Source organism: Aotus nancymaae, unplaced genomic scaffold, assembly GCF_030222135.1.
Source record: "Aotus nancymaae isolate 86718 unplaced genomic scaffold, 86718_ANA_hifiasm-v0.15.2.pri h1tg000122l, whole genome shotgun sequence".
Lineage (NCBI taxonomy): Eukaryota > Metazoa > Chordata > Mammalia > Primates > Aotidae > Aotus > Aotus nancymaae.
In genome coordinates this window covers 817,853-840,631 of record NW_026988537.1, presented here as the reverse complement: position 1 = coordinate 840,631, position 22,779 = coordinate 817,853, and the positions used below count along the sequence as shown (strand labels likewise).

The 22,779-nt window shown below is 37.7% G+C and overlaps 1 protein-coding gene across 6 annotated transcripts in view; it reads left to right on the top strand.

The window, feature by feature from the left end:
• EVI5 (ecotropic viral integration site 5) overlaps positions 1 to 22,779 on the top strand; it is a 256,816-nt gene that overhangs the window by 216,539 nt on the left and 17,498 nt on the right. For all 6 annotated transcript variants that reach the window (XR_010340665.1, XM_012435437.3, XM_021668008.2 and 3 more), the window contains one exon: positions 8,686 to 8,781. Coding sequence is in view for 5 of the 6 variants with exons in the window: in XM_012435437.3 (XP_012290860.2) it covers positions 8,686 to 8,781 (96 nt within the window). In the remaining variant the exon portion in view is untranslated. The remainder of the gene's footprint in view (positions 1 to 8,685; positions 8,782 to 22,779) is intronic.

Genomic DNA, 22,779 nt, shown 5'->3' with positions numbered 1-22,779 from the left:
GTCCAACTTTTTGTTTGTGGAAGTTTCGCGGAAGAAACCCAACATTAAGCTTTATTAAATTTTATTTAAATCTAAATAGGACAACAAAATAATTGGATTTAATAAAAAATATAGTTTTCCTCTTTGAAATTCTTTTTTCCACAGTGAATAGAAGTCCAGGAAGCACTTTTTTGTTGTTGAGATGTGCTTTCACTCTTGTTGCCCAGGCTGGAGTGCAGTGGCGTGATCTCAGCTCATCCTAGCCTCCTGGGTTCAGGTGATTCTCCTGCCTCAGCCTTGCAAGTAGCTGGGATTACAGGCATGCGCCACCACACTCGGCTAATTTTGTATTTTTAGTAGAGATAGGGTATCTCCATGTTGGTCAGGCTGGTCTCGAATTCTCGACCTCAGGTGATCCACCCACCTCGGCCTCCCAAAGTGCTGGGATTACAGGCATGAGCCACCACACCAGGAAACACTTTTAAAGTTAAAAATATTCCATCTGTTTTATCATAAAGTTTCTTAGCTTCTGTGTTTTTCATCAAATGCCATTTTTCCTCCAAATAAAATGCTATTACAAAGTTTTAAGCTAAACTCTACTAAGACCCACCTTTGGAAAAAAACATCTTTGGAGTCACTTGGTAGCTTTCTGTAAAACAAATTTATTGATTCCTGTTTTACTAGAATTTATTTTCATTGCAAGTTGTTCTGGAGGACAGAATTGGTATTAATTGTTGTTACTAGGCATTCTACAGCCTTTCAAATCTAAAGTTTTTCTGCATTTTTGAACTTCTGTCTTACAATGTTAGAGTTTACCTTGGCCATTGTCATCTTATTTACCCTGAAAATGTTATATTATCCCTAATTTTATAGCTGTGAGATGTCCAAAATCCTCAAGAACTTTACCTTTAATGGACCGGATTCAAAGGTACTTTTCTCCAAGTCGGATTCCATATTGCAAACATCTAACCTTTCTATCTCATCCAGAAGGGTTTCTTCCCAGAAGTGTATTTCACTTTTCATTTAATCAACCAAGGAAGTGAGTATGACCTCATACAAAAATTAGGCTCCCTTGCCCCCCGCAAAAAGAAAAAAATACCATCTAAAAGGATAGCTGAGCTTACGTATCCAAATGAGCGATTCTTATCAAATTAGTCCCCCTTGGAAGTATATCGGTTTACTCAGATGCTGCTGCCACTTCTCATGTCACATATGGGATTTGGAGAATCCTCCTATTAGAATAATGGTTTTTTCAAAAAACCAGCTCCTAGATTTATTGATTTTTTTGAAGTGTTTTTTTTGTGTCTCTATCTCCTTTAGTTCTGCTCTGATCTTAGTTATTTCTTGTCTTCTGCTAGCTTTTGAATTTTTTTGATCTTGCTCCTCCAGCTCTTTCAATTTTGACGATAGGGTGTCAATTTTAGATCTTTCCTTGCTTCTCACATGGGCATTTATTGCTATAAATTTCCCTCTAGACACTGCTTTAAATGTGTCCCAGAGATTCTGGTACGTTGTGTCTTTGTTCTCATTGGTTTCGAAGAACATCTTTATTTCTGCCTTTATTTCTTTGTTTATCCAGTTGTCATTCAGGAGCAAGTTGTTCAGTTTCTATGTAGTTGTGCAGTTTTGGATGAGTTTCTTAATCCTGAGTTCTAATTTGATTGCACTGTGGTCTGAGAGACTGTTTGTTATGACTTCCGTTCTTTTGCATTTGCTGAGGAGTGATTTACTTCCAATTATGTGGTCAATTTTAGAGTAGGTGTGATGTGGTGCTGAGAAGAATGTATATTCTGTGGATTTGGGGTGGAGAGTTCTGTAAATGTCTATTAGGTCCGCTTGGTCCAGATCTGTGTTCAAGTCCTGGATATTCTTGTTGATTTTCTGTCTCGTTGATCTGTCTAATATTGACAGTGGAGTGTTAAAATCTCCCACTATTATTGTGTGGGAGTCTAAGTCTCTTTGTAGGTCGTTAAGAACTTGTTTTATGTATCTGGGTGCTCCTGTATTGGATGCGTATATATTTAGGATAGTTAGCTCTTCTTGTTGCGTTGATCATTTTACCATCCAAAAGCAACGGCAACAAAAGCCAAGATAGACAAATGGGATCTAGTTAAGAGTTTCTGCACAGCAAAAGAAACAATCATCAGAGTGAACTGGCACCCAACAGAATGGGAAAAAATTTTTGCAATCTACTCATCTGACAAAAGGCTAATATCCAGAATCTACAAAGAACTAAAGTAGATTTACAAGGAAAAAACCCATTCAAAAGTGGGCGAAAGATATGAACAGACACTTTTCAAAAGAAGACATTTATGAGGCCAACAAACATATGAAAAAATGCACATCATCACTGGGCATTAGAGAAATGCAAATCAAAACCACGTTGAGATACCATCTCATGCCAGTTAGAATGGCAATCATTAAAAAATCGAAACAACAGATGCTGGAGAGGATGTGGAGTAAAAGGAACACTTTTACACTGTTGGTGGGAGTGTAAATTATTTCAACCATTGTGGAAGACTGTGGCAATTCCTCAAGGATTTAGAAATAGAAATTCCATTTGACCCAGCAATCCCATTAGTGGATATATGCCCAAAGGATTATAAATCATTCTGTTATGAAGACACATGCACACATATATTCACTGCGGCACTGTTTACAATAGCAAAGATCTGGAACCACCCCAAATGCCCATCAATGATAGACCGGACAAAAAAAATGTGGCACATATACACCATGGAATAGTATGGAGCCATAAAAAAGGATGAGTTCACGTCCTTTGTAGGGACATAGATGAATCTGGAAACCATCATTCTCAGCAAACTGACACAAGAACAGAAAACCAAACACCGCATGTTCTCACTCATAGGCAGGTGTTGAACAATGAGAATACATGATCACAGGGAGGGGAATGTCACACACTGGGGTCTGTTGGGGGGTGGGGGGCTGGGAAGGGATAGCGGGGTTGGGGAGGGATAACATTGGGAGAAATGCCTGACGTAGGTGACGGGCGGATGGAGACAGCAAACCACCATGTGTGTGTACCTATGCAACAATCCTACAAGCTCTGCACATGTATCCCAGAACTCAAAGTACATTTAAAAAAAAAAAAAAAAGAACAGGGCCGGGCACAGTGGCTCATGCCTGTAATCTCAGCACTTTGGGAGGCTAAGGCGGGTGGATCACCTGAGATTTAGAGTTCAAGACCAGCCTGACCAATATGGTGAAACCCTATCTCTAATTTAAAAACAAACCAAAAAAAAAGAACAATGGTTTTGTTTTTCTTATATGAATGAGGATTCATCCTTGTGTTTTTTTCCCCTCATTTCTACATTCTTCCTTCCTGTTTCACTCACTCTCTTATTCTCTGTTTGACATCATCCTTTTCCACTTTGAGGGTATACAGACAGAACTGAGAATGGAGTAAGTCTAGAGCCAGTGAAAATCTAGGGTGAGATAGTCATGAAACAGACTGAATTTCAATGGTCAGTTTATCTTTCTTATAGTACTTATAGTACTCTTTTGTTCTTATTCTGTGCCTTTGAAATATTTCATTTTAAAAGTGGGTGATTAAAAATAAGAGGCAGACATAAGCACATGTAAATGGTGTTGGACAACTTGTTTAATATGAGTCATTAGCTTTGGACCATGAATGCAAGTGACTGTAGCATTTCATCTTCATTCTTTATATACTGTAGTTCGAATTTAAATTATCAGGGGCTAAAATAAATATTAAAGTAAATAGGCCGGGCGCAGTGGCTCACGCCTGTAATCCAAGCACTTTGGAGGCCAAGGCGGGCGGATCACCTGAGGTCGGGAGTTCAAGACCAGCCTGACCAACATGGTGAAACCCCATCTTTAAATATATATATATAAGTAAATACATAAACTTCTGTAACAAATCCAAGAAAGCAAAGTTGCTTGATTCTTTGCATAAATCTCTGTCTGCTTCATTGTTTCTCATGTTCAGAATGCTATAAATTAAGGTGAAAAATGTATTAACCATCTCTATGACTCTTAGGCAACCAATTCACTCAGTCTTTCATTTACATTTCTTCATCTATGAAGTAGGAATAATATTACCTGTCACACAGTGTCGTTGTGATGATTACACATAAGCAAGCATAGAAAATTCCTGGCACATTGTAAGTGCCAATATTTCTCCACGAGAGCTCCACAAGAGAATTAAACTCTACAGAAAATGGTTTGAGTAAACTACACTGACTCTTGAACAACATGAGGATTAAGGATGCTGATCCCTGCACATTGGAAAATCTACGTATAACTTTAGACTCCCCCAAAACTTAACTACTAAGAGCCTACTTTTGACTAGAAGCCTTATTGATAAACAGCTAATTAACACATTTTGTATGTTACATGCATTATAGAGTGTGTTCTTAAAGTAAGAAGAGGTTGTCTTGCTGTCTCAAGGTGGCAGAGGCAGACAAAAGTCCATCTATTTGTGGACCTGCACAGTTCAAACCCATATTAAGGGTCAACTGTATTTTCTCACTTCTTCCAGCGATGGTACATGGTACTTACTCTAGGTGCATAGACATTAAATCGTACACATACAATGATGCTTTAGACATTAGGACTTAATCCTTTGGGAATCTCAAATGAGAAGGGCTTGTGTTTTAAGTGTTCAATATATAATAGCTATTTGGTTGCAAGTGGCAAAAGTTTGTATTTCTCTTTTTCTTTTTTTTTTGAGACAGGTTCTCATTCTGTCTCCCAGTCTGGAGTGCAGTGACATGAACACAACTTACTACAGCCTCAACCTCACAGACTCAAGCAATCCTCCCACATTACCCTCCCTGGTAGCTGGGACCGCAGGTGCCCATCACCATGCCGAGCTAATTCTTAAAAATTTTTTTGTAGAGACAGGGTCTTGCCATGTTGCCCAAGCTGGTTTTGAACTCCTGTGCTCAAGCAGTCTTCCCACCTCAGCCTCTGAGAGTGCTATGATTACAGGGATAAGCCACCATACCCAGGCAGAAATTTATATTTAGACTGGTTTAAATAATAAAGGGACGTTATTGTTCCATGTTAATGAGAAGACAGGGAAGGCCTCAGAGATGATGTGATGAGGACTCTGACTGAGTATCTCTGCTATTCTGTTAGTTCAGCCTTTCTGTGGCAGTTGAGTCAAACTAATATTTCTAACTAAATTTTCAAAAGAAGAATATGTATTTTTCCTAAATACAGGCTTTTGACTAAAAAGCGTAAGGTGTATTTTGTATATAGTTTACAAGCCTAGCATATTTGGAATATAGTAATTGTTAAATAAGACAGTTTTGGCTTAGATAACTGTATCTGATATTAGTATGTGTAACTATGCAGTTATGCATTGCTTAACAACTACAATATGTTCTGAGAAATTCATCCTTAGGCAATTTCATCATTGTGTGAACATCACAGAGTATACTTACACAAATCCAGATGGTATAGCCCTTTACACACCTAGACTATATGGTGTAGCCTGTTGCTCCTAGGCTACAAACCTGTATAACATGTTACTCTACTGAATGCTGTAGGCAGTTGTAACACAGTGGTCAGAATTTGTGTATCTAAACATAGAAGAGGTACAATAAAAATATAAAAGATTTAAAATGGTACACCTGTGTGGAGCATGGTATGGTGAATGGAGCTTGAAGGACTGAAAGTTGCTTTGGGTGAGTCAGTGAGTGAATATGAAGACCTAGGACATTACTGCACACTGCTGTAGACTTCATAAACACAGTACAGTTAATCTATACTATAAATTTATTTTCTTAATTTTTCCTTCTTCAATGATGAATTAACCTTAGCTTACTGTAACTTTTTTACTTTATAAACTTAATTTTTTTTAACTTTTTGACTCTTTTGTAATAACACTTAGTTTAAAATACAAATATATTGTACAGCTGTACAAAAATATCTTCTTTATATCTTTATAAGCTATTTTTTAACTCTTTAAACTGTTTTATTAAAAGCTTAGGCATATGGCCGGGCACAATGGCTCATGCCTATAATCCCAGCACTTTGGGAGGCCAAGGCAGGCAGATTACTTGAGGCCAGGAGTTCAAGATGACCAGCCTGGCCAATGTGATGAAACCCCATCTCTACTAAAAATACAAAAATTAGCCAGTCATGGTAGCATGCACCTGTAGCATCAGCTACTTAGGAGGTTGCTTGAACTTGGGAAGTGGAGGTTGCAGTCAGCCAAGATTGTGCCACTGCACTCCAGCCTGGACAGAGGGGGACTCTGTCTCAAAAAAACAAAACAAAAAAAACACACGAAGGCACAAACACACACATTATCCTAGACTTAAATAGGGTCAGGGTCATCAATATCACTGTCTTCTACCTCCACATCTTGTCCCGCTGGAAGGTCTTCAAGGGCAGTAACACACATTCGGCTGTCGTCTCCTATGAGAACAGTGCTTTCTTCTGGAATATCTCTTGGAGGACCTGGCTAATTGGCTGAGGCTTACAGTTAATTTGTGTTGTGTAAGTAAAAAGTATACTAAAATAATAAAAAATACAGTATATTAAAAACATAAATCTGTAACATTTTATCGAGTATTATGTACTGTGCAAAATTGTATAGCAGTACTTTTATACAACTGGCAGCACAGTAGATTTCTCTACTCCAGCACCACCACAAACACATGAGTAATGCGTTTTACCATGACATTGTACAACTACAGTGTCACCAGGCGTTAGGGATTTTTTTATTATACTCTTATGGGACTGCCTTCATGTATTCATTCTGTCATTGACCAAAACATCATTATGTGGAACATGACTACATGAGAAAAGAATTTTAAGCCTGTAGAAGCTGTAGTTGGCCTTTTGTGTCTATGCAAATATTAGTTACACTAAACCACTTCAGCAGGCCATATTCTAGTGAAACAAACAGGGAGTTTATAGGAATAAGTTGATGAAAGGATTTGAAGAACAAACTAAGGGTAGTTAGAGATGCAATTTGGGTAGGAAAGACTGTTAACATGGAACAGCAGTCTTGTTGGAAAGATGCTTGACTCTTTTTTTTTTTTTTTAAGATGGATTTTTGCTCTTGTTGCCCAGGCTGGAGTGCAGTGACATGTTCTCGACTCACTGCAACCTCCGTCTCCCAGGTTCAAGCGATTCTCCTGCCTCAGCCTCCTGAGTAGCTGGGATTACAGGTGCACGCCACCACACCCCGCTAATTTTTTGTATTTTTAGTAGAGACGAGGTTTCATAATGTTGGCCAGGCTGGTCTCGAACTTGTGACCTTAAGTGATTCACCCGCCTTGGCCTCTCAAAGTGCTGGGATTACAGGTGTGAGCCACTGTGCCCTGCCTATTGCTAGAACAGTTCTATTTGGTACTTCCTACTGAGGATGTTAGTGAATAGTATGTAGGATGAAGGTGGAGGGTGGACTTGTCTTCAGTCAGAGAACTAAACCAGAGGATGTTCAAGGTCCCTTCTGACTATGATTTTAAAGATAGGAGGAATCTGCACATTGACAAATACTTTTCACAGCAACCCGTTACTCTCAGGGTAATTGTAAGACACGTTTTAAAACCTACTTTATAAAAAAAACCTATGAATACTTGGATAGTACTAAGGTAACTTTTACAGGGACTTCAAAGCTCTCTAAAGTCAGAATGTGTATCTTTCTGTTCTGTATGTATTGATATTAAATGATCTTCAAGTTGTATTATTGAGAGAGAATAGCAAAGTACAGAATAGCATACCTACTCTCTGTAGTATGGATAAATACATGTGTGCATGTATTCATGTATGTTTGATTATATATGTGTAAAATATAATGGAAAGACTACACCAGAAAACTATTGACAATGGTTATCTCCATGCAAGGAAACTGGGTGATTGGCAACTGTTAAAATAAGCCCATATTCTTTTGGTATCAGGCGCTTACTCAGTAGTTTGAGTAGAAGGCTCCGGATCAGAGCTGCTTAACATTTTAAGCATCGACACATGGCTTCCTAATTATAAATAATCTGGAGACATCAAAAACAGTTCTAGTTTCACTGTTGAATAAGCTCTTTATCTGAAAAATAATTTATATTTGTTTTCAGGTAGTATAAGAAAAAGTTCGTCTCTTTACCAATCTATATCCCTAGAAAATAGTCCCAACACTCATCTGAAACAAAAGGATCAGAAGCAGCTTTTAATCAGCTATATCTGAGACTTCCAATCCACATTGAGAGCTAATTAAACAGAGGAGACTCAAAGCTGTCTTCCCCTTTTTAGAGTGATTTGGACAACTTTTTCTTTTTTTCCCCTCTTCTGTTCCCCAAGCAAAAGCAGATTCCCAATGAAGCTATGGGAAGCTTGCTGTCTTCTTGACTTAGTATTGAATCTCTTACGGTATGAATAGAGAATCATCTCCCCTCAAAATAACTAGATAAATGGCTTTGAAATTCTATGATAATTTTTTCGTCCGTACACCCATTCAATTACTGATTTCTGAGACTCCTTCAAAAGATATATTTTATAAATTATATTTATTGTAAACCTTTATTAAGCGTTTTTAAAGAAATTCAGCATAATTTGCTATGAACTGTTTGTCAGAGGTGGTTTGAGAATGGATTTGTGCAGAATTCAGCTGATTAAAGAGTACGTGCCTGCAGTTTTCCTATACCTTGAAATAATTGAGTACATGCTGTGAAAAATCGCCTCTTGTTTTTGCTTTGTTGTTTTGCCACAAAACAGAAAGAAGAAGGAAAGTTTCAAGGACAGCTTAACAAGTCTGATTCTAACCAGTATATTAGGGAACTGAAAGATCAGATAGCAGAGCTGAATCATGAGGTAAGTGATAAATTTTGATCTTCACATATTTCTTTCTTCCTTCCTCTGTATTGTAACAACACTTAATTACTGGTTATAAGACTGACTCATGCTGAATATCTTCTATGAATTATTGGTTATAATAATATTTTTGAAGATTGTCTTCTTTTTAGCAAGGTCTTCTGTTCTAATATTGGGGATTTATTTACCTTTAACCTCGTTAGCATGACCTAAAATGATCAATTAATATTTTCCTGGCAAATATTTTATTTTTTTATTGTGGTATAAAAACTCTTGATAGTTTGCATAGATGTCAAAGTTACTTCAACTAAGCTAAAATGTTGCTTACACCTATAGAGTAGGTGTGTGGTGTTTACGTTGCGCTCAGAGGGAAGTCTTTCTACCCTTGCCTTCTTTCCCCTCGTGGTGGTGGTACTGAGATTGCAAAAAAGGACACTTGCCTAATATCAGTTAACAGATTTCTTAGTATCTGAATGCTTTTTAAACTGGCACTACCTTGAATCTGTGAGATTCAACTCACAAAATTCTCAGTTTTACTAAATACTGTACTGAGTAATTTAAGCTAATATGTTTTGATTAAAGAGATACTTGCTGTTAATGTGTCTTTAGGTCAATTTTCTTGTCCTTTATTATTTTCTATTCTAATGATAACATTTGGCTGAACACTAATGAAACACTGTATTTCTTGTTTTACATTATTTATAAAATAATGTTTATTCACAGTGATGAGACTTGAGAGGGTAATATAACTTTCATTTGTTTAAAAAGAAGAAAAAGAAAGAAAAAAGAGCACTCATTTTGAACACTAAATGAATTTAAAGCTCAAAGGAAAAAGTTTAGACATTACCCTTTCCTGGTATTACACCCTTCAGTTAAAGTCTGTGTGTTTTGGGTAATACCTCCTGGGGGTAGTCGGTCAAAGAGTAAATTCTAAATGAAGGAGAAACAAAGCATAAACAGAAACAGTAAATCTTAGATGTGGCTCAGTTTGATTTGTTTTGAAATTTGGTGGATCATTCCTGTAAATATTAATTTTCAGCCATGATAACATTTGAGGGATTCAGCATCTTACATATAACCTTTACCTATTTGTATTTATTTCTTATAATCTCTTTAAATCGATAGCCATAGTGTGAAAGAACAAGTTATAAATAAGTGTATTCTAGAAGTCTTTATTCTTTTGAGAACCTTAGGAATTATTTATGTTCAAAAGGTGTTCTCAAAGGAAATTGTGAGTAAAATAAAGCAACCTCCTGTTTTAAAATTTTGACATCTCATGATAAGGAAGCTTTAATGTTGCTGAAACAAGAAAGTTACATATAGATTGACTTTATTTCTAAAACTAATCTAAAAATCAGTCAACAAACATTAATTTTCCCTGGCATATGCTTTGACTAAAAATAATGATATTCTGGCTGGGCATGGTGGCCCACACCTGTAATCCCAGCACTTTGGGAGGCTGAGGCAGGCGGATCACTTGAGTTCAGGAATTTGAGACCAGCCTGGCCAACATGGTGAAATCCTGTCTCTACTAAAAATACAAAAATTAGCCAGGCATGGTTGTGTGTGCCTGTAATCCCAGCTACTGAGGAGGCTGAGGCAGGAGAATCACTTGAACCTGTGAGGCAGAGGTTGCAGTGAACCAAGATCACGCTACTGCATTCCAGGCAACACAGTGGGACTCTCATAAGTAAATAAATAACCAACCAACCAAACTCACTCATCAGGACTGCCAGAAAATAACTCACATGAAGTTTAACTTTAATGTCAGTTTTTTATGTGTGGCCTAAGAAAGGAGCCTTACCTTATACAAACATGAAAAGAAAATTAATCAACAGGATAGAATTTTCTACTGTTAAAATTAAAAGCTAGATTGCGCAAATTGAAGAGTAGAAACCAAACAACTGCTTCTTTTTAAAAAGAAAGAAAAAATACCTTTAAAGCATTTTTATTTATTAATACCCTTCCTCATCGCAGATAGAATTAAGGAAATTTGCAACTGCTGCAAATAACAAACTATAATTTTGGGAGAAAAAGAAAAGGAAAAAACTGTAGGAATATAATATGGAAGCATGAATAAGACCACTATAAAAATGCATACCGTAAAAATACCTATTTCCTGTAAGTGGGTCTCAGATTTGGCTCAAAGGCTTTTAGCACAAAAGAAAACCTGGTCACTTAAACATTTCAGAGTGTCTACACTGAAATGTAGATTCATTTCATGAAGTGATGAGAACAGACCAGTTAGCTAGAAGAGCCACAACTATTCCTGATACTAAGATTAACTAACAGTTTATCCATTGCTTCCTCAAAGGAGACCTGGTATGAGTTCCCTGGTTATTATCCTTAACATTCTGGAATAGAATGGCTTCATAATCATAAAAGTTAAATAATTTAAAGAACAGAAGTTTTAAAAAAAAGTATGTAGGCTGGGAATGGCTCATGCCTGTAATACCAGCATTTTGGGGGACCGAGGTCAGAGAGTCACCTGAGCCCGGGAGTTCAAGACCAGCCTGAGCAATATAGGGAGACCTAGTCTCTATTTTAAAAAAAAAAAAAAAATGCGTGGTGGCATGTATCTGTGGTCCCGTCTACTCTGGTGGCTGAGGCAGGAAGTTTGCTTGAGTCCAGGAGGTCAAGGCTGCAGTGAACCTTGATCACACCATTGCACTCCAGCCTAGGTGCCAGAGTGAGAGACCCTATCTCAAAAAAAAAAAAAAGTTTTGTATAGCAGCATAACATACAGAGAAGTGTCCAAGTCAAAAGCTCAATAAATTATGACAAAATGATCATACTCATGTAGGTACTACCCAGGTCCAAGAAATAGACCCAGATCCCTGTTTATACTCTTTCAACCCCTGCTGTCTCCCTTCTCCTCAAAGGTAACCATAATCTCAGACTTCTAATACAGTAGTTTAAGTTTTTGAACTTTATATAAATGGCTTTTTGCAGTATGTATTCTTTTTTTTTTTTTTTTTTTTTTTTTTTTTTTTTTTTTTTTTTAGACAAGTCTCGTTCTTGTTGCCCAGGCTAGAGTGCAATGGTGCGATCTCGGCTCACTGCAACCTCTGCCTCCCGGATTCATGCGATTCTCCTGCCTCAGCCTCCTGAGTAGCTGGGATTACAGGCATGCTCCACCACGCCTGGCCAATTTTTGTATTTTTAGTAGAGACGGGGTTTCTCCTTGTTGGTCAGGTTGGTCTTGAACTCTCGACCTCAGGTGATCCGCCCACCTCGACCTCCCAAAGTGCTCAGATTACAGGCACCAGCCACCGTGCCCAACCTGCAGTATGTATTCTTTTGTGTCTTGCTTCTTTTGCCCAACATTATTTGTGAGATTTTACTGTGTCATTTTAAAGTGTAGCTGTACATTGTTCATTTTCATCACTGTACAATTTTCCTTTGTATAAATATACCATGATGTGTTGATGAACATTTGGATTATTTCCAGTTTGGTCTGTTAAGAACATTGCTTTAGTGATTTATGCCAGTTTATACTGTCTATAAACAGTGAAGAAAGTTCTTACTGTTCTGCATCCTCATCAACATGTGGAATTGTCTGTCTTTTTTATTTTAGCCATTCTGTGACTATAAAGAGATTTCTCATTATAGTTTTAATATGCATTTCCCTGATTGTTTAATGAGGTTGAGTACTTTTCTCCCAGTATATAGAACAATGTTGGCATGTAGTAGGTGCTTTGTGAAAATATTTCTAATGAAAAAATGATGTTTGTGGAAGGTTTTGCAGTTGAGGTAACATGTAAGTTGCATGGTAATGCCAAGAAGCTTCTTAATATGTGAAAATCAGTGGAAAGAGCATTCCAGACAGAAGAAACAACTAGCCCAAAGACCCTAGAAGAAAATGAAATGGTCATTTTGAGAAACAATACTAGTGTGTCTGGTGTATAGTGAAGGGTAGGAAAAATTGTATAAGATAAGATTAGAGAGCCAGGTGAGGTCAGATTATTTCCAGTTGGTCCTCTATATCCATGAGTTTTGCATCAGTGGATTCAGCCAACCATGGATCAAAAATATTTTTTAAAGACTATTGTATCTGTATCTGTACTGAACATCTACAAACTTTTTTCCTTATTATTCCCTAAACAATACAGTATAACAGTTTATATTGCATTAACATTGTATTCGGTATTATAAGTAATCTAGAAATGATTTGAAGTATACAGGAAGTCAGGCATGGGTTATATACAAATATGCCATTATATATCAGGGACTTGAGCATCCATGGGATTTAGTATCCTTGGGACATCCTGGACCCAATCTTCCACAGATACGAGGAGACAACTATGTAGGACTTTGTAAACCAGGGGGTATAGTGGAAAGCTTTTGGATGTTTGTAGTTGTTGTTATTGGGGGTTTTTTGGTTGGGTTTGTTTTGGTTTTTGCTTTTTTTAGAGGTGGGGGTTTCACTATGTTGTTCAGGCTAGCCTCTAACTCCTGGGCTCAAGCAATGCTTCCATCTTAACCTCCTGAGTAGCTGAGACTGCATGGCCACACCACTGTGCCTGCCTTCTTTGGATGGTTTCAAACAGAAAATTTTATAATTTCATTTGTTCTGCCTGCCATATGATGAACTGAGTGTAGAAGAGAAAGATTGAGAACAGGGGAATTCATCAGGAGTCCGTTACAACAGTCCAGACAAGATCAAACATGGCTTAGAAGGATGGAAGAAGTGGAAACGTAATGTGGCTGTGTTAGAAGTATGTTTATCTCATAAGAAAAAGCATTCAGTGGCTCCAGAGAGTTTTGGCTTGAGTAATTGAGTGAATGGTTAGTTGGTGCCATTGACTAAGATAGAGAAAGGTAAGCAAGAGCTCTATTTTTTTCTTTTTTCTTTTTTTTTAAATTTTTTCACTTTTCTTTTTTTTTCTTTTTTTTTTTTAATTATAAAAATTAGAGAGGAGGTGCTGGGGAAAGCTCTGGGGTTCCAGTTGCCAAGGTACTCACAGCTCCAAAGAGATGCGGGCATGGAATACCAGCTCCACCTAAGAGCTCTATTTTTATGCCAAGGTTTGTGGTAAAGTTGAGATTTCCATTAAACATTCAAATGAAGATATCAGATAGGCAGTGGATATGTGAATCTGAAATTCTGAAGAGAGGTCAGGGCTAAAAAATAGGTGTAGTCATCAGTGGCATATAAATGGCATTTATATGTAAAGAGAAGGGTGTCCAGGAGGAATTTCTGAAGCTCCTTAACCTTTAAGGAATAGAGAGCCAGGAGAGGACCAAAATCACAAGGGAGATAAGTGGGAAACTGGAGAGAGTAAAGACATAGGAGTCCCAGAAGGAAGAAGCGAGCATTTCAGTGTAATTATTTAAATTAGATTTTAAACTTCCCTGATCCTGCTGAAGAATAAACTTACTAAGAAAGCTTTCTTGGCCAGGTGAGGTGGCTCACACCTATAATCCCAGCAATTTGGGAAGCCATGGCAGGCAGCTCACTTCAGGTCAGGAGTTTGAGACCAGCCTGGCCAACATGGCTAAACCCCGTCTCTACTAAAAAAAAAAAAAAAAAAACACACACACAAAAGTTAACGGGACATGGTGGCATGTGCCTATAATCCCAGCTACTCAGGAAGCTCAGGCACAGGAATGGCTTAAACCTGACAGGCAGAAGTTGCAGTGAGCCAAGATCTCACTAGCGTACTCCAGCCTGAGCCACGGAGACTCTGTCTCCAAAAAACAAAAAAAAAAAAAAAGAGAGAGAGAGAAATGTAAGCTATTTCAAGGCAAAGCTGGCCAAAAAAAAAATTACTATTTTAGTATGCTGTAAAGAACATACAACTCAGGTAGATAGAACCGACTTGCTTTCTAGGAGTGATCATCGTATTGGTTTCTACTACCCAGAGGTCTTCGTCATCCTGTCTTTTTTGTTGGGAAGGTAATTTTTGTAACTTATGTCACAGGAATCTTTTTTATTATCTCTACCAGATAAGCGTGTGATTAGTAATTTGAGTAAATAAAAAGAAATCTAAATAACTCCCTTACTGAAGTTTGACTTCGAAAATGTTTATATAGACACGAATGATAGCGTGGGCCTTGTAGTTTTAGTTGCTTGGGAGACTGAAGCTGGAGGATTGCTCTGAACCGAGGAGTCTGAGGTTGCAGTGAGCTAAGGTCATGCCACTGCAGTCCAGGTGGGTGACAGTGAGACCCTAACTCTAAAAAAATAAAATAAAAACGTAAGAAAAAAATTATGTGAATATTCCTTGAGTTTTTTAAATTCTGATATCTGTTTATATAAACCTGAGCTATGGATTTAAGTATCTTTCAAAAAGTATTTTTAATGTCTTAGACATTCTTACTATGGTTTTTAGTATGTATACTCATTTTGTTATTAAACTGGAATTTTTGAAATAAGGAACTTTAACAATCAAATGACAGTGTAGTAAGTCCTCACTTAACATTATCAGTAGGTTCTTGGAAACTGAGACTTTCAAGCGAAGGACATATAACATGTCTGTGAATAAAGTCATTTTAAAAATAATGATGAGGGGAAAAAAATGGTTTCTTTATATATCATCTGACTTAAAATGACAGTTTCCAAAAACCTATGGAAAACGTTAAGGGAGGACTTACTGTATACCGTCTTATATTTCTTTGGAGGCTGAGGTGGGAAGATCTCTTGAGCCTGGAAGGCAGAGGTTGCAGTGAGCTGAGATTGTACCACTGCATTCCAGCCTGGGTGACAGAGTGAAACACTATCTCAAAATAAATAAATACATAATCCCACACAGGATACCTTACTTTATTCAAGACTTTTAGACCACTCTTCAGTGTTTTTTTTTTTTTTTTTTTTGAGACGGAGTTTCACTCTTGTTTCCCAGGCTGGAGTGCAATGGCGCGATCTCGGCTCACCGCAACCTCCACCTCCTGGGTTCAGGCAATTCTCCTGCCTCAGCCTCCTGAGTAGCTGGGATTACAGGCACGCACCACTGTGCCCAGCTAATTTTTTGTATTTTTAGTAGAGACAGGGGTTCACCATGTTGACCAGGATGGTCTCGATCTCTTGACCTCGTGATCCACCTGCCTCGGCCTCCCAAAGTGCTGGGATTACAGGCATGAGCCACCGTGCCCGGCCACTTTTCAGTTTCATGGTGTATTCATAAAATGTAATTGGTGTTCTACCCATTATATGCATCTGTGTATCTAATTGCTGCCATAGATAAAAAAAATTTTTTTAACTTGTTAATGAAAACATGTGCCTCTAATGATAGTAATTTCATTAAGAAACTGGAGTTGATTAATGAAAACATGAACACAGAGATCTAGTAGGAGAGGGATAAGGTGCTAGATAAGGAAACCACCTAGAAAAGAAAAAGATCTCAATTAAAAATCAGGTGAGGAAAAATATTATAACTTTAAAATGTAAGAAACCAAGTAAGGAAGCCTCTTAGGAATATTAACTAAGGTAGGATATGCTTGCAGAAGACTTAAGAGATTTCTAGGATGAAATCCGAGTGAGCAGCCAACTAAGAGGATACAGAATCAACATAAAACAAGGGATTTGAATCTGGTGCTCAGAATTAGAGGACCAAATAAATACCTTCAAAGGATATATCACACTGGTCAAGAAACAGAACCAGGTGGAATTGTAAAGTCAGTTTTGGATGTTAAGCTGCATTAAATGGGGTTTTTTCTAACATTGTTATAGACACAATGAGAAGAGCAGCCCTGCACCCAAAGAACTTTTAGTATGGTAGAGAAAAGTGGAAAAGTGAATTTGATAAGGACTATATGGTTGGCACTGATAGGGAGTACTTAATAGTTCAGAAATGGGAGATAACACAGCACTTAATTTCATTTATTCTAATTAGTGGTTGTTATATCCTCTTTGATGCTCAGAGTCAAGCTGAATTGTGAATTTCTTGATGGCAAAAATTATCTTATTCAGCATTGTATTTCTTAGGGTCTTTTGAAAGTCCTAGCACAGTATTCTGAACTCATGAATTCAGTCAGTTCTCTTGGTGTTCAGATTGTCCCAATTTTGGCCAATCGGAACTCTTTGAAGCTGGCTCCAGTGTCTTTTTTTTTTCCTACAACCCCATTAGTCCTTGAACACATCTGTGTTTCCTGGCATTAGATGGCAAGTTTTTTAATAGTACTTTACATTACATGAGTAGAGCTAGATTTCAAATGTAGCTGAAAAACTGTTTATTAAAACTGATCAGTAAATTTCTTAAGAGATGGTCCCAACAATTACGCTTTGACAATTAGAATGGAAATATTAAGTCATGAGAAATCACTGCAACGGAAACTGGAAGTCAAGGTACTACTTGGGTTTATGAGAAATAAAGGCAGATGGTGATGAGCATTTTTTGAAGGAAATGGAGCTAACTGTCAAGCCTGTAGTGACAGGCTTTGTAGTTTTTTACAGCAGTTCTTAAGCAGATTTAATTCGTTAAGAGTGGAAGAGACTTCTCTGTCTTTTAGCATTCCCATAAAGAGACCATACTAATAACATATTCATAGATCCCAGACATAAGGAAAATGAAATATAAACATCTAAAACCGGCCAGGTGTAGTGGCTCATGCCCGTAATCCCAGCACTTTGGGAGGCCAAGGCGGGAGGATCACAAGGTCAAGAGATCAAGACCATCCTGGCCAACATGGTGAAACCCTGGCTCTACTGAAAATACAAAAATTAGCTGGATATGGTGGCACGTGCCTGTAGTCCCAGCTACTCATGAGGCTGAGGCAGGAGAATCTCTCGAACAGGAGGCAGAGGTTGCAGTGAGCTGAGATCACACCACTGCACACCAATCTGGCAACAGAGCGAGACTTGCTCAAAAAAAGAAAAAACCATTTCAATTACATGTAAACTTTTAGCATGACTGTAGTATTAAGCATATTTATCATTCGAGTGATAGGATGTGCTCAAATGTGTCATTCAGCTTGATATGGGATGCTAAAATGAGCTACAGTTTTAAAATCCTGTGAACTTACTCAGGTTTCAAAGCTTGAGTGTTCATTTTTAAATATTTTTCCATTCATTCAAATATTCCTACTCTTCATCTAACTTCCACTTTTTCTTCCATTATCATGTCAGTACTTCTAAGCACATCCATAAAATGGAGAATGGGAGGAATAGAAAGTCATTCAGTTGCTGGGCACAGTGGCTCACGCCTGTAATCCCAGCACTTTGGGAGGCTGAGGCAGGTGGATTGTTCAGGAGTTCAAGATCAGCCAGGGCAACATAGAGAAATCCTGTCTCCACAAAAAGTAGCTGGGTGTGGTGCTGTACACCTATAGTCCCAGCTACTTGGGAGGCTGAGGTGGGAGGATCGCTTGACCCAGGAGTCAAGGTTGCAGTGAGCCAAGATCATGCCACTGAACTCCAGCCTGGGTAGCAGAATGAGACCACGTCTCAGAAAAAAAAAAAAGAAAAAGAGAAAAGAAAAAAACTCATGCAATTTATCTGGTTCTTAATCTTGATTCTGGATTTTGTTTAATTTTTTTTTTTTTTTTTTTTTTTTTTTTTAGACAGAGTCTTTTTCTGCTGCCCCAGCTGGAGTGCAGTGGCACAACCTCAGCTCACTGCAACCTCCGCCTCCTGGGTTCAAGCAATTCTCCTGCCTCAGCCTCCTGAGTAGCTGGGACTACAGGCACGCACCACCGTGCCCGGTGTTTTTTTCATTTAATAAGTTTAGTTTTCTTTCCAGATTTTGTGTGTCTTTGTTCTCCATCATGCTACAGGTGATTGAGAAACTGTTACCTTTAGAACAGTGGGCTTGAGTCAGGGTACCTGGATTCTAGTTTTATCTTTGCCACTGATGAGCTGGATGACCTTAGGATGCCAATTCACTTCATACATCTATTTAATCAGTGAATACTTGAACATCTTTTAGTTCACAGAGATTCCTTAGGCCATGCCTCAGTTTCTTGATCACAAAGCATTTATGCTAAATGGTACTTAAAGCCCCTTCCATCCCAGTGCTGTGCTAGGTGTATAAAAGTTATAGTTCCAGTTGTTGAGTTCAGACTGATAAGGAAAGGTAGTTACTGTGAGCAGTACTGTGGTAGAAACACATGGCTCCATGGCCCAAAAACATGTCAGAAAACCTCTGATCATGGGGCTGCCTAAAGTGTGTATTAGAAGGAGTAGAAGGTTGCCAGGAAAAGGAGAATAGAAGAATATTTCAAGCAGAGAGGCATGTATGCAGAGCCTTGGAGGCAAGTAAAGAATTCATAAAGGAGACCAAGAAGGATTAGTATGAAAAGCAGGAGGAAAATCAGTAGAAAGGGGCACTCCTGAGGCCAAAGTGAGAGAGATTTCCACTGCTTAGTTTGTTTTTAGAGAGTGGTACTGAAAATAGCATTCAGAGAGACTGATCTAATGGCTGAAAGTAAAGCTTTTTTTTTTTTCTTCAGTTTTTTTTTTTTAATTGCATTTTGGGTTTTGGGGTATATGTGAAGAACATGCAAGATTGTTGCATAGGTGCACACATGGCAGTGTGATTTGCTGCCTTCCTCCCCATGAACGTAAAGCTTTTTTAATCAAACGAGGAAATCCATAAAATATAATCTACTTTCTTAATTGTGTTTTTAAAAATTATTTGGAATTATGTTACTTCTGAGGTCTTCCTCCATTTGAGGTGTGTTTCAGAGCCAATCTGAATATTTTCAGTCTGATTTACATATTGTTTTGCTGTTATCCACTAAGCTACCCAATATATCACACTTGTTTTTTAAGTCTCTATATTCTTAAATATAAGTCTTATTTCTTTGACTATACCATGATTTTGAAATACAGTATTAATTTTAAAAACCGTATTTTCTTTTACATCAAGTAATTTGATTTTAAAATACTAGGTTTTTTTTTTCTTCTTTTCTATGAGAAGGAATTTGGTTCAATAAAATACTAGTTTTTAAAAGAAACTGGCTAGGTACAATGGCCTGTAATCGCAGCACTTTGGAAGGCCAAGGCAGGAGGATCACTTGAGTCCAGGAGTTCAAGACCAGCATGGGCAACAAAGCAAGACCTGTCTCTTTTTTAAAAAAATTAATTAATAATATTATTTTTAAAAATAAAAAATAACATAGTATTGACAGTTTTTCAAATTGAAAATGTGCTCCACTAATTTACTGTCAATTAAAGAGGAATTGATAAAAGATGAATAAGTAGCTCTCTCAGATTTACAAAAAAAAAAAATTTAAATTGTGGTTGGGAGTCTGTAGTACAGTAAATCATGTGCTTTTTATGAACAATATCTCACAGATGCAGGTGGACATGAGACAGTCAGATTGTCACTCCCCACAAGCTGGACAGCTAGAAATGTCATGCCAATAGTACGTGCCAAAGACTTCATGCTACTTTGCTGCCTGTCTGATTTAAGTTATTGTGGTCAGTCTGAGGAACCTGTGATAAGATAAGATAGCATTCATGAGGTCATGTGGTTTGCAAGTGCCCAATCTTGACTGAGCAGACTGTGAGCACCTCAGCGGGAGGAAGAGAGGGATACTGACTTTATTTGCAAGCTTATTTTGGGTTAAGTGGCAGAATCGTGTGGGTATATGGCTATATGTGTATATCACATATTTTAAAAATTATTTTTCCATCAGAAGTTATAGTTTCTGAAAAAAGTGAATATTACAAATGCACTCATCTTCTACTTATTAATATTTCAGTCTAAAGCATTAAACTTTTTATTGCAAATAACCACCATGTCTTTTCTGTTGAGGAGACAACTGGATGGAAAAGATTTATATTGTTGATGGATATTTTTAAAATATAATAAAAATTATATCTACATTTTCTAATTAGAAAATTACTTATTTTCAATCTGGTATCATCTCTATAAGAAATATACAGAATGGCTGTCTACTTTTATATATATAAATAACAGCTTTGCTGAGACATTTACATGTGATACAATTCACCCATGTAAGTTTACAATTCAGTGGTTTTTAGTATATTCACAGTTATGCAGCTATCATCACAATCAGTTCTAGAACATTTTCATCTCTCCAAAAAGAAATCCTGTGCTCATTTAGCTAGTCACTCCCTATTTCTCCCCAAGCCTTATTTCCTCAACCCCTAGGCAACCAGTAATCTACTTTCTGTCTCTGCAGTTTTCCCAGTTCTGGACATTTAATATAAATGGAATCAGAGAACCTGTGGTTTTCTGGACTGGATTTTTCACTTAGTATAATGTTTTCAAAGCTCATTGGTGTTGTAGCGTGTGTCAGTGCTTTATTCATTTTCGGCACCTAATAATGTTCTGCCATACGGATATACGGGCATACCTGGCTTTATTGGGCTCTGCTTTATTATGCTTCACAGATACTGTGATTTTTACAAATTGAAGGTTTGTCACAAACCTGCATTGAGCAAGTCTTTCAATGCCATTTTACCAACAGCATGTGCTCACTTCATGTCTCTGTGTCACATTTTGGTAATTCTCACAATTTTTAAAACTTTTTCACTGTTATGTCTTCTGGTGATCTGTGATCAGTGATCTTCGATGTTGCTATTGTAATCATTTTCGGGTGCCACAAATTGCACTCATATAATCAAAAGCCAAAAATGATTAAACTGTGAGGCAGGCATGTTGAAAGGTGAGATAGGCTGAAAGCTAGGTCTCTTGCACCAGTTAGCCAAGTTGTGATTGCAAAGGATGAGTTCTTGAAGGAAATTAAAGTTACTACTCCAGTGAACACACAAATGGTAAGAAAGCAAAATGGCCTCATTGCTGATATGGAGGAAGTTTGAGTGGTCTGGATAGAAGATCAAGCCAGTCACAGCATTCACTTAAGCCAAAGCCTAGTCCAGTGCAAGGCCATAACACTCATCAGTTCTGTGAAGGCTGAGAGAAGTGAGGAAGCTGCAGAAGGAAGGTGGGAAGCTAACAGAGGTTGGTTCGTGAAGTTTAAGGAAAGAAACCATATCCGTCACATGAAAGTGCAAGGCGAAGTAGCACATACTGATGTAGAAATGCAGCAAGTTAGCCAGAAGATCTAGCTAAGATCATCGTTGAAGGAGGTCACTCTAAACAACAGATTTTTAATGTAGATGAAACAGCCTTATATTGGAGGAAGATGCCATCTAGGGCTTTGATAGCAACAGAGAAGTCAGTGCCTTGCTTCAAAGCTTCAGATGGTTCTCTTGTTAGGGTCTAATGCAGCTGTTGACTTTAAGTTGAAGCCAGGTGCACATTTACCATTCTGAATATCCTTGGGTTCTTAAGAATTATGCTAAATATACTTTGCCTGTGCTCTGTAAATGGAGAAACAAAGCCTGGATGACAGCACATCTGATTACAGCATGGTAAACGGAATATTTTGCCAACAGCCCACTGTTGAAACCTAATGCTCAGAAAAAATGATTTTCTTCCAAAATATTACTGCTCACAAACAATGCAACTAGTCACCCAAGAGCTTTGATGTAGGTATACAAGGCGGTTAATGTTGTTTTCATGCCTGCTAACAAAACATTCATTCTGCAGCCCATGGATCAAGGAGTCATTTCAACATCAAGGAGTCATTATCCTACTGTTCAAGTCTTATTATTTAAGACATCATTTCATAAGGCTCCATCACAGGAAAGTACAAGGTGAAGCAGCGAGTGCTGATGTAGAATAGCTGCAGCAGGTTGTCCAAAAGACATACAGTGCCGTATACAGCGATTCCCCTAATGGATTTGGGCAAAGTAAATTGAAATCCTCTGAAAAGGGTTCACAATTCTAGATGCCATTAAGAACATCTGTGATTCATGGAAGGGAGTCAAAAGATCAATATTTACAGGAGTTTGGAAGAAGTTGATTCCAACCCTTTGAGGGATTGAAGACTTCAGTGGAGGAAGTCACTGCAGATGTACTGAAAAAAGCAAGAAAACTGGAATTAGTGATGTAGAGCCTGAAGATGTGCCTGAATTGCTGCAATCTCATTATCAAACTTGAATGGATGAGGAGTTGCTTCTTAAGGATGAGAAAAAAAAAAAGTGGTTTCTTGAGCTAGAATCTTCTCCTGGTAAAGATACTG